The sequence below is a fragment of the Vombatus ursinus genome, unplaced genomic scaffold (assembly GCF_900497805.2).
Source record: "Vombatus ursinus unplaced genomic scaffold, bare-nosed wombat genome assembly UNPS02014814.1, whole genome shotgun sequence".
Classification (NCBI taxonomy): Eukaryota; Metazoa; Chordata; class Mammalia; order Diprotodontia; family Vombatidae; genus Vombatus; species Vombatus ursinus.
In genome coordinates, this window is record NW_020954592.1 from 13,867,617 (window position 1) to 13,894,878 (window position 27,262).

The window sequence follows — 27,262 nt, forward strand, 5'->3', positions numbered from 1 at the left end:
ATGAAGTTTATTCTCTGACATGAAGACCACAAGGCATTTTTAATAAAAGTTACTTCTGCCTCCCCAAAAAAAGTGTCAAGGCGATTTTTTTTTCATTATTGTGCAAGATCTATCAAAAAGGTTTCCCTCCCTCTTTAATTCTTTCCTTCAGACTCTTCTACTGTATGGTAAAGACTTATAAAAAAGTGGCCCATATTTTTCATTGTTCTTTTCGATAAAATGAGTATAATGAAAATCAGAACATACTCATTAATGGTATACAGCTAATACAGAATATTCTGTTGGGCATTTTGAAATTTATTTCAAAGTGCTTTGGAACAGCTCAACTGTAGAAATTTTTTAAAAACTTTGCTTACATTTGTTCTCATGCTTTTTAAAGACTATCTTCTGTGTCTCCATGACTGTATTTTTCATTTTTTAAAATGTAAATTCTTAAAGAAACCTCTATGCCCCCTCATCAATAGATAGATAGATAGACAGACAGATGATTCTAAGTAATGCCTCACTAAGGCATAATGGGTTTGAGGGAGTTTAACAAACACAATTCTTAAATAACACAGTATTATCTAAAATTACATTTTAAGAGTACACTCAAAATTATTTTTTTAAATGGCACTGTAAGATCAGATTAAATGAAATCAGTCATCCTCAAATACCCGTTAGAAAACATAGATAATTTCCACCTCCCCAATTAAGAGTTTTAGACATACATAATTTCCTTTGATTCTTCAACTCGTAATAAAAGAAGTAATAGACTACTTTGTATCCACATACCTATACATAAGATTCTTTTATCACATGTAAATCCTCAAAAATTGCTGCATGATAGTGGTTCCTAACTAGGAATCTCCAGTAAACTAAATGTCACATTGATCTTTATTCAGTTTCAACAAAGTATGTACCATGATTCAGCGTAATAAAAAAGCAAGTATACCTTGAGTATAAACTGTAGACCATGTTTCATATTTGAAAATATTACTATTTTTACTGTATATTGGTGCTGCTGTGATTTTAAAAATATAAAAGCATTTAAAAGTATAACTGAATTCAGGATAGCTTTGTATAATTTTCTCAATAAAATTCAAATAATGCAACTACTGTCATTATCAGTAGTACTCTGAGTTAAGAAGGGATCCTCATACTTGAAAAAGCTGGGAACCACTGCAGTTTATGTCAGTCCTCTAATTAAAAAAAAAAAACAAAACCTAAAAAAAAATTTTACATCAACTCTCTGAGTCACAGTTACAAAGTTGTATGCTTTCATCCTAGCTTCTAAATTAGACTTTCAATAGCTGACAAAATGAAATAACTTTAATACTTACTATGTGTGTTTTTAGCTATTAAGAAATGTGGCACAAAAAATTAGAATCATAATTTTTTATTGTTTCTCTCCTTCAAGTTGTTGTACCACATTACATTCCCCACAAAGGCCATTTCTTGGGGGTTAACGTTAATCTGATGCAAATATTCCTGGATATTTCTCAATAAAATAAGAAACTCTTGCACAATAAAATTAAACTCCCATTAAATTTAAAATGTATAAATTCTACATTTTAAAAAGTGTTACACTTCTAACATAAATTTTTTAAAGAAAGTTGAGTTTTAAAAGGTACTGGTTTTATAAGAATACACCCACACACAAATTTCAGTGTGGTTTTTAAGAAGTCAAATGAACACTGTTTAAAGTCTTACTTAACTTTGCTGCAAAAAAAAGACTAACAAATATGGATGGCATATATGAGAAAATAGGAAATCATCTAATTTATTAAGAGAGACTTATGCTGCAGATAAATTCCTAAACGGCATGTTACAAACAATAAGCCATTATAAAAAACTGCAATATAAATTAAAGAGCAGTAGGTATAACTAACCTTTCTTCCTGGTTTTAGGCCTTTTTTTCTTGTTTTGAGATTTTCAGTGTGAGAGATGTTTTTTGTCAGGGAAACATTTTTAGGAGACCTGCCCTTCTTGGGGACTGAAGTCTGTCCAGGTGGTTTAGCCCGACCTGGTTTCTTGCCCCGCTGTGCTGGTATTGGAGCAGTTTTCTGTGGAGACTGCATTGAACGCCGGGTCACTTTGGAAGGGGAAGATTGTGTTTTTGCACTACTCTTTGTAATGGAAACTGAGAAAAAAATACAAACAAAAATAAAACAATATGAATGCCAGAATTTTAAGGCATTTTACCTAATTTTGACTACATAAGTGTTTTGCGCAAATGGACTTTAGTTGCTTTTGAACAGATTTTAAGTTCATTGGCTATGAAGCCTCTTACACTTTAAATTTTAAAATAATCAGAACATTTAAAATAAAATCAATTTTCAAAACTAGTCTATTAACCCCAGAAAACACAAGAGTCTAATTCTCTATAATAATATATTAGTATAATATTTACAAGGTAAAAAAATGAAACTTTCAAGCTATAATGAAAATTTTCATCAACTCACCTTTCGAATGCCTTCCATATTCTTCCTTGCTAATGATGGAAAGCATCTTTCCTTCATGGAATATACTCACATACAATTATTTTACTCATCACTAAAACCAGTGTAAGCTGCCACATGGAAAAGATCCAGAGTAATGTCCTATTCTTGAATGAAACGCTTCATAAGATTTTGAAAACATAAATACTCAAGACCTTAAATCTATGTCTAATCACAAATGTAGCTTATTATTTCAGGTTGAATAAGAGTGTTACTCCTTGAATCATGATTATAATTTCTTTATGAAGCATTTACTTCCCACTAGATACTTATTATTCATCTAACCCAACTAGGCTTGAATATCTCTTAAGATTGGTATGTAATCAGTCATTTTTAAAAATTTAAATATTCATGATTCAGTTACTCTACTTTCCATTCTAAAACAAACCAAAAACGTCATCTAGCATAATAAATAATGTCAAGCAAGAGATTGTTACAGGAATGTTAGGCATAGTTTTTTATATATGTATATATAAAGGCTATGCAAAATATAATCAATTTAATTTTTAAAGGGTATACATTTATCAATTTAACACTCTTCACACTAGCTCTTCATTGTATTATATGAATAGATGTGATTATATTAATCCTTAGACCATTTTTTTGTTAGCATTCGACTGTTCACAGATGAAACCAGATGCTTTACAGATGCTTTCCACTCCATTTTACTTCCAATAACATTTTCAGGCCATTCATTCACCAACCAATATTACTCCAATTCTTCTATCATCCTGCTGATCATATTCTTCTCCTGGGCACAAATGTCTCTCAGGATCTTTGAGACATTGCTCTCATATTTTTCTTCCAATTTGTAAGGCTCCTCCTCAATTTCCTTTGTTAAATAAACATTCATATCACACCTGTAACAAAGCAAAACTATGTCCTACACCCACATCTCTTTCCTCTCTACATTCACTTTCTGGATAATTTCAGTAAGTTCCATCAGGACAATTATTGACTCTATGTAGCTAACCCCCAGATCTACATACCCAACTCTAATCTGTCTCCTGAGCTCCAGTCCTACAACACTAACTACCTATGAGACATTTCTAACTGCATATTCCAAAAGACATTTCAAACTCCACATTTACAAAACAGAACTCATTATCTTCATTCTTCCTTCACCCCCATCTCTTTTCTAAACTTTCCTTCTTTGTTGAGGGTACCATTATTCTTACAGTCATCCATATTCACAAGCTCTATCACCTTTAATTCCTCCCCCTCTCTCACTCCACACTTCCCATTAGTTGCCAAATGTTGTTGAATGACATCTCCATGACACCTCTCACCACTCTCACACTCTCTTCACTCAAGTGGTTTCAGCCCTAGATCAGGCTATCACCTGGTGCTTGGAGATTAAAGTCTCCCATCAGTTTCCCTGCTTTGGGACTTTCCCTTCTCCAAACCATTTTCTCCACAACTGCCAAAGTATAGGTCTGACCAACTCACAATGCTAACTCAACAAAATGAAGTGGTTTTCTATTGTGTTTAGGATAAAAAACTACTTGTTTCATCTTTAAATATCTTATGAACATGGCTCCAACCTATCTTTTCAGGTTTATTGTATGTTACTCTCCTTCATACTCTACCATCCACTAAAATTGGCCTTTTTGCTTTTTCTCATACATGATACTCTATCTCTGATTTCTGTGCCTTTCTAGAGCTGTCCCTATGCCTGGGATGTGCTCCCCCTTCCTCATCTGATTCCTGGAATCCCTAGATTCCTTTAAAGCACAGCTAAAGTAGCAAATGAAGCCTTTTGTGATCTCCCCAATTGCTAATCCCTCCCCGACACATGCATTTTCTTGTATTTACTTGTTTACAAATTTTCTATCTACATATATGTGTACTTCCTGGCCTCAAAGTTCAAAGACCATGGGGTTCATGTCCCATCTCTAACAAATACTATCCCTATCCCATTTCTGTATGTTATTTCTCCTGAGAAAATGCAAGCCTCTTGGGAATAAGGATCATTTCATTTTTGTCTTATATCGCAAGTTTCTCCTGCAGGAAAGGTCTGGAACATATCTCAACTCTGCAGCTTAACAATTCTTTTATTCATCTAGAATTTATTTGTTAGATTATTCCATTCTTTTTTTCCCTTTACAATACCCCCAACTTCGTACACCCCCTCCCTCTGGTCAACATTGACAGATGATCAATTTTCTAACTTACTAGAGAAATCAAAGTCATTTACCATAAGCAGCTTCCAAAAGGTCCAAGTTCTATCTTGAACAATTTTCTTTTCCAACCTTCTGGTCTCAAAGGAAGGTGCTCATATACCTTTCAATGGCTAATCTCTCCAATTTTTGTATTTTCTGGGATATTACTTTTCTCCATTTGAATCTTCTATTACTCTCTCTATTCTGACTCTTCTTTCTCTGTCTAAACATGTTCAAGTCTGCCTTTAATTTGAAAGAAAAAATTTTTCCTACATCCTTCTACTTTCCTAGTTCTCTGCATATCACTAACAAACACCTGTAAAGACTGTAATACATTTTTCTTGCCACCATTTCCTCACCAAGCATCTCTTCCTTTCCCCTGACAATCTAATTTCCCAACCACTACCCATTGTACTGGAACTGTTCTTTCCAACATCAATTATTCATGACTAGGAAAGCACCAAAACAGAGCTTTTTGCATTTCTCATTCTCCTTAGTCTCTCTGCCTTATCTTGCACTGATAAACTACTCTCTCACATCTCAAAACTCTCTTCTTTCTACACTATCTACTATTCTGGTTCTTTTCCTATTTCTCTAATCAATGCTTACAGCTTCCCTTTGCTAAAGCCCAACTTTACTTTGCAACCCCTAAATAAAGGAATAACTTTAACATTCAATCTTCAATCCTATGAGAAGAACACAAGCACCTTCAAAACAAGAACTATTTTAATCAGATTTTGTATCTTCTACATCCAGTATAATGGCAATATAAGGGGTAAAATAAATATTTATTGAGATGAATTAAAGGCTGTTCATTTCTATGATGGGGGAGATTGTGTATAAACTCTCTTTCTGAGAAATATAATTTACTACTATGGTTTCTTATTAAAAATTTCCATTATCAACTCTACAGAGATGGGCCCTCAAACTGTCCTGGGCTCTAGTCCCAAATTCCTAACTATGTGCTGGATATTTCCACCTAGATGTCTTGTTACCTCCAATTCAACATATCTAAATCCCAACTCATTTTACTCCCCAAAATAGTTCCCTGCCCTGCACATCCTTAAAAAATAAGTATAACCTTATTCCACATATTCACCATGTAGTTGATTCTTTTCTAACATTTCTTTCAGGTTTAAAATAACAACATGATAGATTGTAGAAGAGTCAAGCTTTCTCATATACACTCCAGCAAAGATCTAAAAATGTCACCAGACTGAATAACGACCAAGAACTCCAAAGGAAAATAACCATTAGTACTTTCAACCAGCCTAGACTATAGGAAAAAAAGCAAGCTAGAAGCCTAGAGACATTAAGAAAGGGATCTCACTAGAGAAGTCAGTGCAAGCATACTTCAACAAGTTGGAAACCTTCCAGTACTCTAATCAGAGATGGTCCAAGGATTCCTGAAGCCTGAAGCAGGGTCCAGGGAGGCAGTCAAAAAGAGGAAGAAGGGATATGGGGAAACTCAGAGGATTTAGGAAGAAGGGGGAGACAGGTAGAAAATGCCCAGGTTTGTGACAACACACTTGGGCCAGGAGCTGGAAGCAATCAAACCAAGATAGAAGCTAGAGGATAGGTGGTGGAATCCAAAGTACTCTAAGGTGACCTAGAGGGCAAAGAAGACAAGACCGAGGAGTTCTGAAAAAGGTCTCTTTTATCAGATGAATGAGGAACTAATTCAAATTTATAGAAATGAGTCATTCCCCAAATGATAAACGGTCAAAGAATATGAAAAGGCAGTTGTCAAAAAAATCCAAGCCACCAATAACTATATGCAAACATATTCTAAACCACTAACAATTAGAAAAATGCAAATTCTAACAACTCTGAGATTCCACCTCACACCCAGCAAATTGGCTAAGCTGACAGAAAAAGGAAAATGACAAATGCTGTAGGGATTAACGGAAAACAAGTACAATTATACACTGCTGGTGGACTGGTGGTCCAGTCATTTTGGGAAGCAATCTGGAACCATGCCCAAAAAACTATTAAACTGTACATACTTTTTGACCTATTGTCACTGCTACTAGATCTATACCCCAAATGAGATAAAAGAGGAAAAAGATTTATATACAGAAATACTTATAGCAGATCTTTTTGTGGTGACAAAGAACCGAAAACTAAGGTATTTGGCTCAGCAAGTTATGATACATGAATGTAACGGAATGCTACTGTACTCTAAGAAATTATGAAGGGGACAGTTTCAGAGAAACATGCAAAGACTTGTATGAACTGATGGAGTAAAGTGAGCAGAACCAGGAAAATAATTTATACAATAATAACAACACTGTAAAGAGAAATAACTTTGAAAGACCTAAGATATCTGATCAATGTGATGACTAACCATGATTCCGGAAAACCAATGCATTTTAAATGCCTCCTGAGAGAGAGATGACAGTACTCATTATGCAGATTGAGACATTTTTTCAAAACTTAACTCCAGAATGTGTTTGCTTTGAGTATACATTTATGCAAAAGGAGATTTTGCTTTTCTTGTTTTCTCATGGGGGATGGGGGGAGTAAAGGCTGATATTCATTTGAAAAAAATTTTTTAACTCAACAAAAAAAGGGGAAGAAAAAACTTGCTCAATTTATGGAAAATGAGTATGGAGAACTTGTCTCTTCCTCAGGAAAAAAAAAAATAACTCCCAGGAATATCATATAAAAAAGCCAGAAATAAAGAGTTCAAGAAACAAAGAACCACAGTCAGGATCATATAAAACTTAGAAATAACTACCATAAAGAAAAGAAAATGTTAGAATAAAAGTCAAAAAAGATAAGTCAAAAAAGGAAAATGACCTTTAACTGAACAGAGGGCTTTCCAGTATTCCCCCTTGATAAGTCAAGAGCTTAGTAGAAACTGCAAAATGCAAACAGGCATCAACCAAAATCTAGGAATGAAAATGCACATAAATACAAAGCAATTGAAAAGTGCCAAACAATAATGAAATACTTATATTCTAATAAGGGGAGAAGCAACAAGAGTACCTTTTGAACCTCAGTATCTTTCAAGGAGGACAGATGGAATTAAATAATATAATGATGAGTCCTTAGGGCAGGTTTGTTCTGTTTTGATGGTCTTAAGAAAGGAAAGGATGGTTCCCTATTACCTCTAGGACCAAACATAAAATCTTCTGACTTTTAAAGCTCTTCCTAATCCAACCCTTTCCTGCCTTTCCAGGTTTCTCACACTACATTCTCCTTGATGCACTCCAGGATTCAGCAACACTGACACTCCAACTTCACAGCTTTTCACTGGCTGTCTACTATACCTAGAATACTCTCCTTCCTCTTCTCTGCCTTCTGGCTTCCCCAGCTTTGTTCAAGTCCTAGCTCAAATCCTACCTCTGCAAGATGCCTTTCCCAGTCCCACTCATTGATAGTGCCTCCAATTTACCCTGTATATATCTGGGAGGTACATATTGGCATCATCTCCTTGAAGACAGGGATTTTTCCTCTCTTTCTTTGTATTCCCAGTACTTAACACTTTGCTTAGCATCTAGTAAGTCCTTAATAAATGCTTTCTGACCAACTGGAAGGGGGTCAGGGCAGCAGGCTGGCTCAGTGGACAAAGCACCAGGAAGTACTCTGGAGTTAGCAGGACCTGAGTTCAAATCCAACCTCAGACACTTACTAGCTGTGACCCCGGGAAAGTCATTTAACCCCGATTGCCTCCAAGAAAGGGGAAAGAGAGCGAGATCCTTACTTACTATTTCTCATAATTAGAGTGTGGGAGACAAAGAGTACACAAACATGGAGAAGGGAGTAGAGAGAATAGGGATCATATGAACCTCACATTCTTATCCTAAATTAGACAAAGGGTTGAACACAGTTTGGCATAGAAATACATTAAGCTGAAGAGGGGAAAAGCTAAGTACAAAGACAGAGAAGGGTGAGAGAGCTTAAGAGGAGGTAATAAAAGTATAGTCAACATACACGTCAATCCTAGAAGTAGATGTAAAGGGTGTAAACAGAGGCAAACAGAGGAAGTAGGTGGAAGAGATGAGGAGATTCATCACTATCTGGACAAAGGAAATGATGGAAGAAAGCAGAAATGAAGGAGATTACTTCAATTACAGATCACTAATGTTATTCACATTCCTTGCCTTTTATCACATTCTCCATAAAAGGAAAGAAAAAGAAGAAAAAGTTTAATAGGATAAAGGGAAATACCAATTAACCATCATAACGGTTAGTATTAGGTGAATATATTCACAAAATGGAAGAGGATAACATAAGACATTAGAAAGCAGATTCCAACAATACGCTATTTACAATTAATACCATTGCAAGATAAAGAAAGAATCACAGAGTCAAGATGATGGACTGGAAAAATTTATTATAAAATTTATTTGGAGGTAAACTCCAAAATTTTGTGGTAATATGCAACAGTAAAAATAGTTATAGTTAAATGAAACAGGGAAACTATACCATATTTAAAGGTATCATATTTTCATTATTTAGACTAGAACTTAGTACTTTAAGGAAAAGTTAATAGAATTAAAAAGAAAAATAGAGATCAAAACTATAATAATAGGGAACCTCAAGATATCCTTTTCAGAATTAGAGAAATCTAGCAAAAAAAAACTTTAAAACCTCAGTAAACCATTAAAAAAAATTTAGATGTGACATTTTTCTGGTGATTGCAAAATAAGAATAAAAAAGGAGTATAAATACTGCTTTTGTCAAAATCATCAAAATAAAGTATAACTGCTTTTATCAAAAGATCATAATACACGTTTCTGATCACAAAATTTCATAGCAGCACATCTGGATGACATATATACATTGTCCTCAATTCTCATAGTTTTTCAGACTAGTCATCTGATTCTATATAGATGCCCATCCTTATAGTACAATACATAGACTGGCACTATTTCCAATGAAAGATAAGGTTTCAAAGGCTTCATGGTCTTTTAGTTGCCTCATTCTCTTTTTTTCTTTTTTTTTTTAGCGAGGCAATTGGGGTTAAGTAACTTGCCCAAAGTCACACAGCTAGTACGTGTCAAGTGTTTGGTCTGAGACCAGATCTGAACTCAGGTCTCCTGACTTCAGGGCCGGTGCTCTATCCATTGCGCCACCTAGCTGCCCCTAGTTGCCTCATTCTCAAAACCACCTTCAAATAAATCCTCCAAGGCAAAATGTCCTGAACTGAAATCATTTGTCAGCCCAAGGCTATATATGCAATCTGTCATACCTCTAGTAATGCACTTATAATTATATTCAAAGGATTAATGATGAAACAACATGTGAATAAGAGTTGAGGATTAAACCATTTTAATAAATAAAAGTTTAATTCCATGAAGAAATATAAGGGAGTCTCTAGGAGGCTTTCTAGGTTACTGAAGCTTTCTAGGTTATTTCAGAATTTCTATATTAATGAAGCTAAATAATCAGGCAATACATACTTTCATTTTCTCCAAGTCCATCAGAGAAAAAAAAGGTAACAAATGTGAGTAAAGTCATATCTCAAAATCCTTCCTCTCTTTATAAGGTCAGGGAAAGAAATCAGTTGAAGGTACACTTTAAAACCAAAGGTTAGAAATATACAGTCAAAGAAGAGGTTCATTATCTTGTACCCTAAACTCATCCCTCTTCTAAATGTCCTTATTTCTGTTGAAGGCACCACCATCCTTCCAGTCTCCCAAATTCATAACCTCTGAATCCTCACTCTCCTTCATCCCTCATATCCAATTGTCAAGTCCTGTCATTTCTACTTCCACAACATCTTTCAAATCCAATTCCTTTTCTTCAATAGTACAGCCACTATCTTAGGTTAGGCCTTTGTCACCTCTTGCCTAGATTACTGCAAGAGTCTCTTAACTAACTGGTCTCCCTTCCTTAAATCTCTAGTCATTCCTATCCCTTCTCTACTTAGGTGCCAAAGTGATTATCTTAAGTGAGGATCTGACAAAATCAATCCCCTACACAATAAACTTCAATGACTTCCCATTGCCTATAGGATCAAATATAAACTTCTGTTTACCTTTTAAATGCCTTCACAGCCTGGACCTTATCTATCTTTCCAATCCCATTAAAAATTACCCTTCCTCCATTCTCCCTTCATACTCTGTGATATAGTCAAACTAGTCTTCTCTCAGTTCTTCACACATGACCCTTCATCTCCATGACTTTGTATTGGCTGTTCCCCATATGTGTAATTCATAATCTTCTTACCTTCACTTCAAAGAATCCCTTTCATAGTTCAATCCTTTTCACAGAATCAAGCAGCATCATCTTCTACATGAAGCCTTTCCTGATCGCTGTCCCCCACTGCTAGTGCCCTCTTCTTCTCAAACTACCTTGGTATCTAACTACTTGGTATTGATTTGTTTTTATACTTAGCTTTTGTATACTTGGATAAATGTACTTCTTGTTTCCTTTATTAGAATGACAGTTCCTTAAGAGTAAGGACTTGCATGCTTATAAGGACAAGTAAGTACTTGTATGCCCAATACCTAGCACAGTGCTTGGCATAAAGTAGGTGCTTACTAAATGTTTTTTGTTTGATTGAATGCATAACACATTTACAAATAATGACCATGTGCTAGGGCATAAAAACCTCATGATCAAATGCAGAAAAGCAGAACTATTAAACATATACTTTACTGGCCACAATACAACAAAAACGTTAATCAATAATGGGTCTTAAAACAAAAAATTCCAACTTAAATGGAAACTAAAAAATCTAATCCTAAGGAATTGGTGGATCAAAGGCAAAATCATAAAAAAATTGTTTTCATTTTAAAAAAATTACATCGGGGCAGCTAGGTGGCGCAGTGGATACAGCTCTGGCCTCGGAGTCAGAAGGCCCCGAGTTCAAATCCAGCCTCAGACACTTGACACTTACCAGCTGTATGACCCTGGGCAAGTCATTTAACCCTGATTGCCTCACCAAAAAGCCAAAAAACAAAACAAGACAAAACAAACAAAAAAAAAACATCAATGGGTCCTTAACTGCATGAAAGCAATCCTTATACTTCTCCCTAAATGATTTTCCTGCTCACCATAACAGCTATTCCAAACAGTTTCTTCTCCCCTCAGGCCTCTCATGCCAACTCCTCCAACCATTTTCTGATCTATGAAATAAGACAGTATTTGTAAAATTCTTGGTACAGTGTCTAGCACATAGTCGGCATTTAATAAATGCTTGTTCCCTTCCCCTAAGGACCTCACTTCATCCTTCTCTGAAAAATGTTGAAGCCACTTGCCAAGAACCACTTCCCTCATCTCATATCCCTCTTTATTATACTCCAAGATCTCCCCCTTCACCAAATGAGATGGCCCTTCTACTCGCCAAGGCCAATACTTCTCCAAGTAACCTTGATCCCATTCCCTCCAATTTTCTCCAGCTGATTTCCCAGACCATCATTCCTTACTCTCTAATCTTAAAATTCTTCAAGTGGTTCCTTCCCACATATCTACAAACATACATAAGTCTCCTCCATTCTTAAAAAATTCTTACTAGGATGTTCCATGCCTTCTAGGCTCTATTTTACTTCTCAAACTGCTTGAAAAAGCCATTTAAACTTGTTGCCTCTACTTTCTCTCCCCTCACTCTCTTTGAAAACCCTTTGCAAATGAACATCTGATCTCATGTTTTAAATGAAATTATTTATTAATAGCCAAATCTAATCACCTTTACTTAATTCTTATCCTTCTTCACCTCTCTATAACATCTGACACTATCTTGACTTGTGTGTGAACTGGATTTGAGCGAGGCAGATTTGCACAAAGTGGTCAGCCTCACTCTCTCTTCCAGAGTAATCTCTAATGCTCCACAGTGTCTGTTTCAGCTGCCTTCATGGCCTTGGAACAAATTGTTCTCATCTACCCACTCTGCCAGGGGAAGTCTTCATTACTTCACCAATGGATCTGAGGCCTGTCGGTTACCCTCAACTCCATCTGCCAAAGTAGTCTCTAGGTTATGGCTGCTGTGCATGTTACAATTTCTTGGAGTCACAGGTGAGAGCTGGTTGAAGACAGACACCAAAGGTGAATGAATAGCCCTCACTCACATCAGAATTACTAGTCCTCCCTGAATAGCTCATACATATAACTTTACTCATCTTTATTCTTGGGCATCCAACACGTCACTATGAAGGTCAAAGTGGTAAAAATTGACTTTTGAATCTTGAATCTTTGTTTTAATCTTGAAACATTAAAAAGTGATTTTTAACCATATACAGATCAATTAAGAGAAACAGGCGCTGCTCAGAAAGATTTAAAAATATTATTAAATACATGTGTGTATATATGTATATGTATGTGTGTATATGTACATATATATGTGTTTTGATCAAAACTTTCTCTAGTATGCTACATAACTGGAATGGCAATTTCTTAGTTTACTCATCTAATTTAAACAAGTCACTACTGTCTGGCTTCTAATAAAATCCTTCTGATGTCTCATTATGGTTTAAAGGTGACAGTCTGGGTTATTCCAAAGATTCATCTATCAACTATAGAACACAGCACTAAGCCTTGAAGTCAACAAAGGGTTTAGATAAAACACAGTCCTTGTCTTCAAGGGATTTATAGTCTGGTAAAGAGATAAGACAAACAAGTGGCTATTAAACATGGCATTACATGTTAAGGACGTTAAAGAATAGTTAACAGCTGCAAAGTGAAATGTATTGTATACAAAGTAACAGCAATATTGTTAAGATGATCTGCTATGAATGACTTACCTATTTTCAGCAATACAGCCATTCATGCCAACCCTTAAAGACTTACGATGAAAAATACTATCCATCCCCAGAAAAAGAATTGATGGTATATGAATACAGATTGAAGCATACTTTTATTTTTACTTTATTTTTCTTGAGGTTTTTTTTTTTTTGGTCTATGTTTTCTTTCACATGACTATTACCGATGTTTTGCATGACTACACATGTATAACCAAATCTGAACTGCTTGCCTTTTCAATGAGGAGTGGTGGGCAGGGAGCAAGGAAGAGAATTTGGAACTTAAAGTCTTATAAATGAATTTAAAAGTTGTTTTTACATGTAACTGGGGTAAAATAAATAAATTTTTAAAAAAAGAATAAGTATCAGAGATGTAATGGAAATTCTGACTGTGGACTCCGAAACTGGATGCCTGTTTTCCAAGAATCTGCCTAACTAAATTCAAAAGGTTAGCACCCATGTGATGAAAAATTCCCACTCACTATCTACTAAAATACAGGTGGTGTTTTAATCTGCTTTGCTGTTCAGTCGTTTCAGTCATGTCCAACCCTTCATGACCCCATTTGGGGTTTTCGTAGCAAAGAAACTGGAATGATTTGCCATTTCCTTCTCCAGTGGATCCACTGTGTCAGATAACCAGAGGTTAAGTGATTTGCCCAGGTTCACATAGCTAGGAAATGGTCTGAGTTGTATTTGAACTGAGGTCTTCCTGGCTCTAGGCTCTATCCACTGAACCACTTGCTGCCTAATCTACATAAGTGATAAAATGAGATAGTGCATGTAAACTATTTTGTAAACATTAAAGTGCTATCTAAATGTGAGTTCTAATTATCACATTCAATGTTATAAGTGAAGAAAGTACCTACCAACAATGAAATCAAAGATTCTTAAAATACACTTATAAGAATTTCTATATCCAGGAGAAAAAAAGCTTAAGAAGTAGGGGCGTGGTCAGTGCAGATACTTAAAAAGTCTCAAATTTGTCTTTTTTTTTTTTCCTGGGTAAGTAGTCTTACAAAAATTTAGGTGTTTTTCTTTCTTTAAATCTATTTAATCTCCACAACTAGTAATGTTTTATGTGGGAAACTCAGGAAAAAAAAAAAGATGTTTAAATGCAACATGATGCCTTTTTCCATCACATGAAATAGTAGAAATTCAACTTCTACAAAAAATATTTTTAAAAAGGCAAAATGACAAAAAAAACTTTCTACATTTCCTCTACATAGGTATCCATGGTTTTTGCCAAAAGAATAAAGGAATTAAATATAATCATATGTTAATGTATGTTAATATATGCATACTCTTTTAAAAAATGATAATTTTCTTTCAAACATCTTGTTCCTTTTGCATTATTTTTCACTTTCTTCTACTAAATAAAGAGCTCATTCCTATGAGAAACAGAAAAACTGGTGATTTTTTAACTACGTAGATAAGAGAAACAGATTTTTAAACCTCGGAAAGGTTTAAAAATATTATTAAGTGTGTGTGTGTTTGTGTGTGTGTGTGTGTGTGTGTGACAGAGAGAAAAATAGGGGAGTGGGGAATGTTGGGGACGTGTTTTCCAAACATTAAGCGCCAACTACATTTGAAATCTCTTTATTTGGACATAGAATCTAGTCAACAAAATTTTTAAATGAACTAGGTGAAATCACAACAAATAGGAAACAAAACTAATTATCAGAACCTATTATATGTAGTTACGTGCCAACGAAAATCAAAACAAAATAAGGAGGTTACCTTCAAAAATATAAAATACACAACTAAAAGAGAAGCAGTTGAAGAGTGAGAGATACTTATATCAAATTTCTCCAATAAGGGTTGGGTTTCAAAGATACGCAGAAAACTAACAAATATGATAAGACCCAAAGCCATTTCCCAATAGATAAGTGCTCCAAAAATATGAATAAATTTTCTTCCCAAAAGAACTGCACACTACTCAAAACTACATGAAAGAATACTCTAAATCACTAATAATAAGAGAAATACAAATTGAAACAAATCAGAAAATTGGCATAGGTGATGAAATATGGGAATAGTCAATGTTGGGGATATGGAACGATAGGCACACTACTGCTTTGTTGAGAGAACTATTAGTACAATCATTTCTTATTTTTCAGAAAAATGGCTAAAAAAATTATTTTCTGTTCATTTTTTTAAAGGGAAGGATGCTACAGATATGAAATGTTGGAAGCACTTTCAGATGAAGTTACTCTATCATTAAATTAAACTATTCATACCCACACCCACACTTATCCTTCCCCACAAACATGCAAACACACATCTACCTCTCACTCCCATACTTTGTATTGTCTAGTAAATATTCTCCTATGTATACTTTCTCTGATTTGTTTTGCTACAGAATTGGCTAAATGGGATTCCCCTTTGATAAATGCTATTTGTGTTCATTGTGGAATTGGTACTTGGTGAGAACGGAATCAAGTCTTGGATATAAAGCTTGGTGTCCTTCTTCCTCCAATAATAATGACAAGGCGATCAGAAGTTACACTGAACTTGATCACATCTCCTAGCCAAACAGTATTGAAGAGAGCAGACAGATACACTCCTAGCCCAATAACCCCCATCTCTGAGGAGAGGAGAGCAGCCTCTGACCCCAACTTCCTGGTTCCTCTCCTGGCAGGAATACAAGTCTCCTCTGGAAAAATGTCAAGGGCAAAGAGACTGGAGATGTCTAATCTGCCTCCCTTTGAGTCACACAATGACATGCTATATGCATGGAGTACAACCCTTGCCACAAATAGAAATATTATTGGTTAAGAGTAGCCCAAGAGGTAAAATCTAAAAAAAAAGTAAATATATAACAAGAATAAGAATAAACTCAGAAAAAAAAAATGGCTTGACCACAACAATAAAAATGTCTGAAAGAAATGAAGGAAGAGGGTTTTTTTTTTTTGCTTTTTTTTTTTTCAATGAAATCTGAATTGAAATCAGAGCTCTGGAGGAAAAAAATATGAAGGAATATAAACAGGCTAATACAGAGAAAAGAAAACATTTCTGAAGTAATAGATGACCACAACCCCCTATAGGCAGGGGACAGGCCTCAAAAAAGCTATCTACACAATCCTTTCACTTTGGTCACTTCTTATAATCTGATTTCTGATTTCATAACCCAATTACAATTTCTCTCCTCCCCAAAGTAATCACTGACCTCTGAATTACAAAATCCAATGGCCTTTTCTTATCCCTATTTTTTAAAAGATCTGCAGGATTTGAAACTACTGTCTTCCTCATCTCCTGCGTACTTATCTGGACTTTCCTTTCTCCAACACATTTAATCAGCTTCAAAGTTAAATCGTGTTGGTTCTATTGAATTGTCTCTCCATCCACCCCCTTAGTTCAGGTCTTCATCACAGGATACAATTTGACAACTGGAAGGGACTTGGACTTCAGAAGACATCTACTCTAGCCCATAAATGAAAATGAGCCCCACTATCACAAACCTAACTAGGGATGGTTTAGCCTCTGCTTGAAGACATCCATGGCGAAGGAAACCACCCTATTCTTCAGACAGTCCATTCCACTTCTTGACAGTTATAATTTTTAGGAAGTTTTTACTGACATTCAAGCCTAAATTTGTCTCCTGGTAACTCTCACCCATTGCTCCTAGTTCTACCCTCTGAAGCCAAAGAGAACAGATCTAACTAATCCCTCCTCCACATGACAGCCCTAAAAACACTTGAACACAGCTATCTTGTGCCCTTTAAGTCTTCTCTAGAGTATATATTTCCAGTTTCTTTAAACAATCCTCATAAGTCATTAAGTCAAAGCCCTCTACCCTCCCATGGACGCTACTATCCAGATTATAAATGTCTTTATTGAACTACCTCATCCAAAACTGAACTTAATACTTCAGATGAGGAGGGCAGAGCACAAATGGACATGGACTATCATCTCCTTATTCCTAGATGGTAATGTCACTTTTAATGCAGCCCAAATTGCATAAGCCCCACTTCCTATCTTTTTCAGAAAAATTGTTGCCTCGTCATTCTTCCCCCATTTTACACTTGTGAAGTTGATTTCTTATAATTCTTGTCCAAGAATTTACATCTATTCCTACTGAATTTCATCGTATTAGATTTAGCCCAATGCTTTAGACTATGATGAAGATCCTTTTGGATCCTTACTATCATTCCTCCTAGTTTGAAGCCACGTGCAACAATATCCTTCCCATCTTGGCATCACCTGTAACTATAATAATGAACAAACATGCTATTTATGTCTTTACCTAAGTCATTAAAGAAAATGTTAACTAGCATAGGGCCAAGTACAGATCCTTGGGCATTGCACCCCAAGGAGTAACAAGAGGTTCCTGCCATATTGTCACTGAACCAGGGAAACATTAACAACTACACTTTAAACCAGGCTACGCAACCATTTCAGAATCCATCTATTTGTATTATCAGTTAATCCATACATCTGTATCTTCTCCAAAAGAATAGTATCAGATACTTTAACAAAACCTTTGCCAAAATCTAAATAAACTCTATCAACAGCATTCCCTTCAATCAAGTCTTACTCAGACTATTACGTAGATATTATATATAATACATACATATTACATACTATTACACTTATTAGGTATCCCTGTCTATGTCACTCCCCTATTCAACAAATTGCAGTGGCTCCCTTGTGCCTTTGGTATTTAAAAAACATCAGAGAATACCTTTCCAGACTTAAAAATTATTCCTAAATCAAACAATCTACAATCCAGTCAAAATGGCATACTCATTTTCTCTTAAAACACAAACATTCCATCTCGTCTCTGTGACTTTTCAATATGCTCCCCATACCTACAATACACTTGCTTCTCACTTCTCCTCCTAGGCGCCTTCAAAATTCAGCTCATGTGTGCTATGCCTCTCATTTTAGCCCTTTCAGGATCCCCCAGATTTCTAGTGCCACCTCACTCCTTGAAATTACCTTGTACTTCATTATTATTCAGTTGTTTTCAGTCACGTCTGACTCTCATGACCCCATTTGGGGCGTGGCAAAGATACTGGAGTGGTTTACCTTTTCCTCCTCAAGTTCATTTTACAGACAAGGAAACTGAAGCAAACAGGGTTAAGTGACTTTCCCAAGGTCACACAGCTAATGTCTGAGGCCAGATTTGAACAGAGAAAGATAAACCTGACTCAAGACCCAGCACACTGTTCAGTGCAACACCTAGCTGCCCCATCTTGCATTTATTTATTATATATATTTTTATCTGCTTTTTATGTGCACATCTCCCTTTCTCTCTGCACCACCCCCCCAGACTATAAACTCCATGAGGGTGGTTAACATTTTTGTCTTGGTATCCACAGCCCCCAGAAAAGTTCACTGACCGATAAGCCTGCTTATTTGAGTACTGATGTTCTTGTCTGTGTGCATGCGTGTGTGCATATGAGTGAACACGTTTACATGAAGCAGGTTTATATAGAGCCTGCTATCTAATTAGAGATTTTGATAACAATTTCTGATAACCAGATCCAGGAAAAAGAACTCTGAACAACAGACAGTATAATGTAGTGACAAACTGGAGGGGGAGGGGGAAAGGAATTTTTAGCGTGACAGAGGCAAGACAATGAAACAAAAGCAGAATAGGAGATCAGACAACTTACTACCTGTTAGATTTTCGGCAACTCCCTTCATTTCTCTTGGCCTCAGCTTCAGCATTTATACAATGAGTAGGTTAAACTAGATTCTCTTTAAAAATCCCTTCCAGCTCTAAATCTGTAACTATATGACATGAGGGAAAACAGTGGTGAGAGAATTTCAGGAAGAGAAGAAGGGGCTCAACAGTCACCATCTCGAACTACAAAAGGAAAGACTTCCGAAGTCGGACAAAATGAGATATAGAATGGATTGATGGGGATGGACAAAAAAACTTGTTTCATGTGTTAACAAGTGACTTCAGGTACCTTTTTAAAGACTTTTTCAATCTTTTCCATTCTTGAGAGTAAGCATAAATAAACTTTTAATGTAATTATCATTTACTCGAGTGACCTCTCACCCAAACACCTGTAGATCTAAAGAAGTGTATACTTCAATTTTTAAATACACCAAGAAAATTCCTTTAACTCCTTTGAGCATCAGGTGAGGGTGTGTGTATAAAATTCCTGGAGTTCTTATAATTCAAATATTATAGTTAGACCATAAAAAGATCAGTAACTAGTATACAACAACTATATCTAGATGGAAGGGGAAAATCACTAAAATTCTCTCTTTACTACAATAAATTTATACGTACATAGTGCTTAACAGTTGCAAAGTATGTTACATATATTCTTACTTTTAACAGCTTGAAGTGTGGTCATGCAACAAGTATTTATTAAGCACCTACTATGTGCCAGGCATTGTGCTAAAAAACAGAGATACAAAGAAAGACAAAAAAACAATCCCTGCTCTCAAGGAGCATACAGTGTAGTACATGGATAATTTTCATTTCACAAACAATAGGCCTGAGGCTCACAGGGGCTAAGTAATTTGCTTACTAAAATTACAGAGCTAAAATTACAGGCAAGAGCTGAGACTTCAATTCAGGTCTTATGATTCAAATCTGAGGCTGTTTCCAATACAACATGCTAGCAGAATTAAGCAGAACTAGACACTTAACATGATTTTTGATGATTACTGCAAAATCATCTGGTGGCTTGACTGCGCTTTTTTAAACTTCAAAATCCCTTTAACTTAAAATTGTGTAAAGCAATAGGGGGAAAAATGCCTTAAAAAACCAAAGTCATTTTTATGCCATTCTAAAAACATAAATGTAATTTAACTGATAAAGCATTACATGCTGTATTTTTAGAACAGTGCATATTATTTTTAGAATGACAAGCACCATATATACAAAAGCATCCACTTAAAATTAGCATGTAGACTCACTATATGCATTAAACCAATCTGAGAAATTAACCTCTGGAATAACAACAACTGTAAAGAAATTATGAAACTAGAATTTCATTCTGGTATCTGTAATATAGCCAAGAATGCTATTTTAGGAGACTTTGGCAAATGTAAAACTTAGAAAAATGTTCTGCAAATGGCCAAAAATAAAGCTAAATTTCACAAAAGTAGTCATCACACTCATTGCTTTAAGTATGGCAGAGGTAGTATTCCTATGAAAGTAGGGGTGACAATGCTTTTCCAACGTCTTCTAAAAACAACTTCTAGTTAACTTAACTGAAACTCTAACATCTCTGATTCCTAGGCTGCCCCCTTCCCAAATTCCTTATCCCAACATAATCTTTGAAGCCAAGATAAAGCCATTAAGGGGTTGGAGGATGATAGAAGTGAAAAAGCCTTCAATCAGATAGAAAATTGTTACATATCAATCAGCATTTAATATTTTTAAAGTTACCAAAACAGTTACAAACTTACTAAGAAAGCCTCACAAAATAAAGGTTTTAAAGGTAGATTTAAAATTCAAAACTTTAAAAGAAAAATCTAGAGTTTAAATTGTGCCAGGATCAATTCAGTAATTCTGTCTTTTTTCTCAGTTGAATGTCAAACTAAAGTAATTAATATGTCTGTCTGGATTTTAGTTAATGTTGGTGTTCTTCTTATGGAACTATAAGGTCTTAAGATTTAAGCACAGAAAGGGAGTCACAAAACAGAAGAATTAAGGAAGAAAACACAATTGCAATGAAATCTTAATGGTCAAGCGTCAGTTTTTAAAACATGGATTTTTCTTGTCTAGCTATATGTTGTTTTACAAACTCTTCTATTTAGTCCCATGGATGGTACTTCTTTATAGAGAATATATTTTAGAAATGCTACTTATATCTTCTCACTTCAAAGGAAAGAGAACACTGTGACCACGATGACAATGTTAAAGAAACTGACAATCACTCTGACCTTTAACACTGATGGAAAAAATTCACATTAAAAACTAATTAGACCAGTTAATTCCTTTTAATCATGTTTCAATGAACGAATTTTATAAAGTCATCCAAGTAAATTTTTAAAGCTACCACTTCCCATCTATACAAAAATAATGTCCATGATACCATGTACTGTTTGAGAAAATGTATCAGGATCAGTCATTGCTACAGCTTCTATGAAGCAAAATGGTTGAAGTAAAAATTCAATAACATAAGAAATATATCACATTTCTATATTTTATATAATCACATTTTTAAAACAAAAATTCTTTACTATTAGAGCAGAAAAATATAATTTCACATTCCTAAAAACCATAAAAAAATTTTAGCTACTCTTTCCACTTAATTTGCTAACTAAAATCACTAATTTTGGCTCAAAATAATCATTTGTTATCATACAATAAAATTTACTACACATCTATTATTTTCCTATATTATAAATGCATGAAACAGAAACTAACCCAAATATGCTAATTCAAGTAGAATGTCCACAATTTCAAAAGTAAAATCTAGTTTTAAGCATAGTTTTTTTTTTCCTTTTCCCTGCTGATAGAAATTATTGATTTAATATCCAAAAGCTAGCATAGCAAACAATAGCATTAATTTGTCACACTGGAAAAATACATTAAATAATTCTTTTGGAACAATGCCTACCTTTAGATATATTCCACAGAAACAAACTGTTGCCGTATTTACCATTAACGTGGACACTTGAAGGCTTTCCTTCTTACTTGGAATGAAACTGCCGTTTTTTGAGAAAGTGAATCTACAACAAAGCCCATGCTGCAATGCAAGCTGAAACACTAGCAAATGGGGAAGCAGCTATTTGCATTTGTTGATTTAAGGCGGGGGGGGGGGGGGGGGACGGGACGACTAAGGAGACTGCTAAAGTAATTCACATATTGTCTGCAGGCTGTATTGACAGTGATCATCAGTCACCTGCTCATACTTCCTTCACCCCTGCCTTCAGAGAGAGACCAAAGGTTACACTGGGTCAAAGAATCTGGAAAGAAATGAGAAAACAGGCAAAATCTAGCTGCCAACCCACTGCATCTGTAGACAAAGTTATCCCCGCTGGACCACATGTTCCAAAAACTAAGACATTTTAATAGTCTCAAGAGAACTTGTTAAACTATATCACTAAAAATAAAAAAGAAAACTCCAGTCTCTGCTGGCCATTACTGCAATATTTAACTATAATATTTTAACCAGAAAAAGGACATTTGTTTTTCCAAGATACTTCTTTGCATCACAATAGTCTTCTAATTTACACAAGCAAACCATTTGTTTCAAACTGCTCTAATGAAAAAGAAAATATCAACTGTTTTAAATTTCAAGTACTTTAGGAGAATCATTTGGTTTAATAGTGTTTCTATCCATCTTATTTACTCAACATGAGTAGTAATAATCCTTCCATGATTTTCAATATTATTGAATATACACACTAGGATTATAAACTTCAATAAATGCAAAAACCCTAAATGTTTTTAAATGTGCTACAAACATAACTTAAACTGTCAAGAAAATTAAACAAACAGATCCTTTTCTTTTAAGGTAATTTGACCTCTGTTATTCCTGATTTCTTATGCCATACCAAAAGTAGAAACATTGCTTTATATTATGCAGTTACAACTGGGTTTATACACACATTTCTAAAACTGCTATAAACCAGAAACATTGGTGAAAGGGAAATGAGTAGAAGAGTCTATCCTTTAAAAAACAACAACAATGAACCCTCCAGATCTATTATGTTAAAATTTTGGAGTGAGGTAAAATGAAAATGATGATCTATTTTTATCTCTTAATTTTTAATTAAAGAATAGTGTTAGTCATAGTATTTTAGCTTTATTTTTAGAAAAAAATTTTATGTGGAAGAAAAATGAAATATTTTCATGTTTACTTAAGGAAAGCCTTGAAATATTTCTCAGGAGACAAAGTTTTCTGAATATGTTAAGTAGGAAAATGTTCCAGGGGTTTGTTAGATATATATGCATTAATGCACTTCATTTAAAAACTAATGATACACAATAGTGAATTTCAACTTTTTTTGAGCAAGTTTTCCATTTAATTAACATATACAAAATAAACTGAGATGGGTTGAAGAACCATTTTTTTCCCTAAACTTAGAAAAAATATATGACAATAATAGTTTAAAAAAAGATATATTTTTGGTCATAAAATAATAATAAAGATATTAATAAGATATTAAAGGGAATAAATTTAAATTGTTCAAATAAGACAAATAGGCATGTACCTCACTACATAATTCATCCAGTTCATCACTAGAGATATAACTGGTACTTACAACTGGCTCAAAAAGCAAAATCTTAGTTTTAGAAATATTGAGTTAATTAACAGCATTATATGTCAATTATATTAGGTATTCCTGCTTATAACAAATTCTCCACAAAATTGTTTGTGAGGAAATTTTGTTTTTCCTCTATACAATTTAAGCTATATTCCTATAAAAAGTTCCTTCACTGACTGTGCAATAAACTTTTGTAAATGAAAAGGCCAAAACCATAGCCTGGTACTACAGGATACTAATTGCATTTTCCTGACTTCAGGATTTTCCCTTCTCAAACTAGTTCAAACAACATCCCTTTGGATCAGAGGAATTTATCATATGCCCTTGGGGTTCTCCAACTCCACACTCATAGCATCTGGAATTTTGCTCCCCTGCTTGAAACCTTTAAGTATACTTAGAGTCTCTGAAAAAGATCACAAAAATCACACTTTGTCATTATGTTCTACCATGTACACCACCATGAAAATCAATTAATTTTGAACTGATGTGTTAACAAAGAACAAATTTCATTTCACTTTATCAACTGTCAGTCCAAATATATTAAAACATGATTCATAAAAACAAGGCTTATCTATAAAGCATTATGATAGAAAAGTAGAAAAATGGATATATAAATTGATTTAGAGAAAGAACATTTACTATAAATGTGGTGAAAATCCGTATTCAAAATATAGAGAAAAAAATTATATTGAAAATATTTATTCCAGACGTATCTGATTTCCCAAGATGATTCAAGAAAAGTGTTTCATCTTGCCCGTAAATATAACTGCTAAGGAAGCTAGAAGTAATTTAATTTCTTGTCCTGTACACAAAATCCTGAGGGAAAAAATCTAGGTTTAAACTACTTGCTTAGCTTTTTCCCCCCCAGAGATACAAAAAAGGACAAAGTGTTTCTTTTTAGAACACAAATGAATTTTAAAATATTTCTAATCCCATCTCTGTTCTTAAATTACATAACTTCTATGGATCTAAACTTCCTGATTTGTCAAGAAACTGAAGGAACTGGATCAGATAATTTGTAAATATTCAGAAATAAATAATTGTTTTAGAATTAGAGTACTGAATTTTACTACTACTATACATGATATATCTTACTATTCCTTCACAAATTAAAGGATGAAAATTAGGAACAAGATCTTCAATTCAAGGGCAAAGAAAACTATATTTAATTGCAAACAATACTTACGATAAACTTCACTTTAATTATAAATTAACATTGGTATTTAAAGAGCAAATTTTAACATGACATTAACAGCATCCTAGAATATGGAAAATGAACTGCTTGTCCCCCAACAGATTCCATAGCTTTGGATAATATTAGTAAATCAGCTGAAATGTCACAGAACTAACAGAAAGCAAAGGTCCTGAAAAAGTTGAGATAGACAAGTCCCTTGCCTTCGATGTGTAAGATTTGTTTCAACTTTCAACTAAAAGTGAAATAAAAAAATTAGCAAAAAAAAAAATCTACACTAACTTCTGTTAACATTTTCTACTCAAATTTCTTTTCCTACTGGATTTTTCTACCAATAGTCTAGATAACACAGCTCTGTCCTTTGTGTGCCTTTGAAATTATTTGACCACTGGTAATAGAAAACAGCTGTTGGAGAAAGTTTTGAAATGAATTATATACGCTTTTGTTACTGTACTTACTTTTCAAGCTTTTCTGAATTAAAGTATTGTTTTGCTTAATATTAAATCACATTAAAAAAAGTACAAGTCACTTGAGCAATACCACATTTCTTTTTTAAAGGATTATACAGCTGAATATTCATTCTTCATTAACTGTCTGGAAACATTTAAAAGTGCTATTATGAATATAAAGATCTAGAACGAAAATAATTACATATAGCTTGACAAGTAAATACTAATGTAGTCCTGTGATATTTAATAAACTTAAAAATATGAAAAGGCAAATTTAACATTTTACAATCTTTAACGCAATTTGAGTTTCCTTTTATCTCTCCATTACCAACAAATTTCATGGACACTAACATTAAAAACCTATTTAATCTGAAGTTATCCCTATCTATAACAGAACTTCACAACTAAATCCATGGTGGACCCTCAAATTCTTTTACCTTTAACAAAAAAAAAAAGGTAATTTTTTAAAGTAGGAGTAGGGTTGATGGAAAGTTAAGAATCTGATAAAGAACCACCAGCCCAGACTGACAAAGTACCACACCAAAAGGGGAAGGATCTGAAGACATCAATCTACACCCCAGGGAGCCTGCACTTTGCAAGTCAAAACAGCCTGGTGTTTCAATACCCTCTTCACAGGTCAAATAAAGAGCAGGTTGATAAACTGAGACATTACCCTATATACCCCAATCTCTCCAGCAAAGGGACTGGAAAAGTCTTCAAATGAAAATGTCCAACTTTTTTGGCAGTCAGGCTGCTGAAGCTTATAAACCCTGTCTTATAATAATGTTTTAAAATACATAGGATTTACAAAGGAAACCAATTACACTGAAATAAAGTTACTAATATTTTTTTTTAAAGTTCACAGAATCCAAGTAAAAGACTCCTAGCAGAGCGCAGTTAGCTGTTAACATAATCTACGTGTCTAGAACCACAAAAATACAGAACTTCAGAGCTGAAAGGGAGCTCAAAAATCACCTAGTCCTTGTAGCTGAAGAGGAATCCTACAGGATCGCTAAAAAGTGGATTCTCCTTGAGGACTTCCAGTGTAGGGAAGCTGACCTCCATCTCTAAGGCTGCCCATGTAATTTTGGACCTCTACAGAAGGGAAGCTAACTCTTATCCCCAAGGTAATCCAAAACACTTCAAGAGAGCTCTTCGCTCTTACAAAGTTTTTATTATAAGGAGCTGAAATCTGTCTCTCTATAACTTCTTCCAATTGCTCCTAATTCTACACTTTGGGGCGAGTTAGAATAAATCTTACCACTTTTTCACATAACAGTTCTTCAAATTTACCTGAAGACAGATTTCATGATTGCCCCCACTCAAAATCTCTATGTCTTTATTTCTTTCAAGCAATTCCTGTCTTCAGTTCCTCACCTTTCAGATTGTCTTCCTCTGCATGTGATCCAATTTGTCAATCAATTGATTACAAAAGGATTTATTAAGCTCCTACTATGTGCTAGGGACATTATGTTAGGGACTGAAGAAACAAATGCAAATGAAACAATCTCTACTCTCAAGGAAATTACATTCTGACTAGGCAGACAACAAGTAAACATATAAGTATATACAAAATAAATACTAAAAGCTTTCTCAGGTCACTTCTGCCTTGACAGTCAGTGTTTGATTGCTATTCTTTGAGTATTCCTTAAGAATTTGTTCCTACAGTTTTTACTACAACAATGTCCACACAGATATTTTGTTTACATACTGAAATGTTTTTACATTTCTCGTCAAATATTGTGGGCGAATATATTCAATCAAAATAGCTCCAGCAAATGCTAGGTTTTTAAATTACTGTTTTGGTATATAACCATCAAACTCAAAAAAAAGATCTTTAAAAATTCCAGTTGAGTATGTCTATCTCCTCTTCAAAATATTCTGAGATACTAATAGTGTTTTTGTCATGCACTGTGATATTAAGCACCATAACTTCTGGGGTCTGCATTAAAGATTTTCAAAAAATCTTCTGCTTTTCCCTTCTCAGATTTTAATTGCACCTCAATTTCATCTTTTATTCTGTCTAATCTAGGCTTAAGAAAGAAGTTATTTCTTAGAATTTCCGTGAATTGGTTGGCAATACGTTGTAGTGTGTAATTTG

The 27,262-nt window shown here is 34.5% G+C and overlaps 1 protein-coding gene across 4 annotated transcripts in view; it reads right to left on the reverse strand.

The window, feature by feature from the left end:
• SCML2 (Scm polycomb group protein like 2) overlaps window positions 1–27,262 on the reverse strand; it is a 144,388-nt gene that overhangs the window by 44,329 nt on the left and 72,797 nt on the right. For all 4 annotated transcript variants that reach the window (XM_027835385.1, XM_027835383.1, XM_027835384.1 and 1 more), the window contains one exon: window positions 1,872–2,122. In XM_027835385.1, coding sequence (XP_027691186.1) covers window positions 1,872–2,122 — 251 coding nt within the window. The remainder of the gene's footprint in view (window positions 1–1,871; window positions 2,123–27,262) is intronic.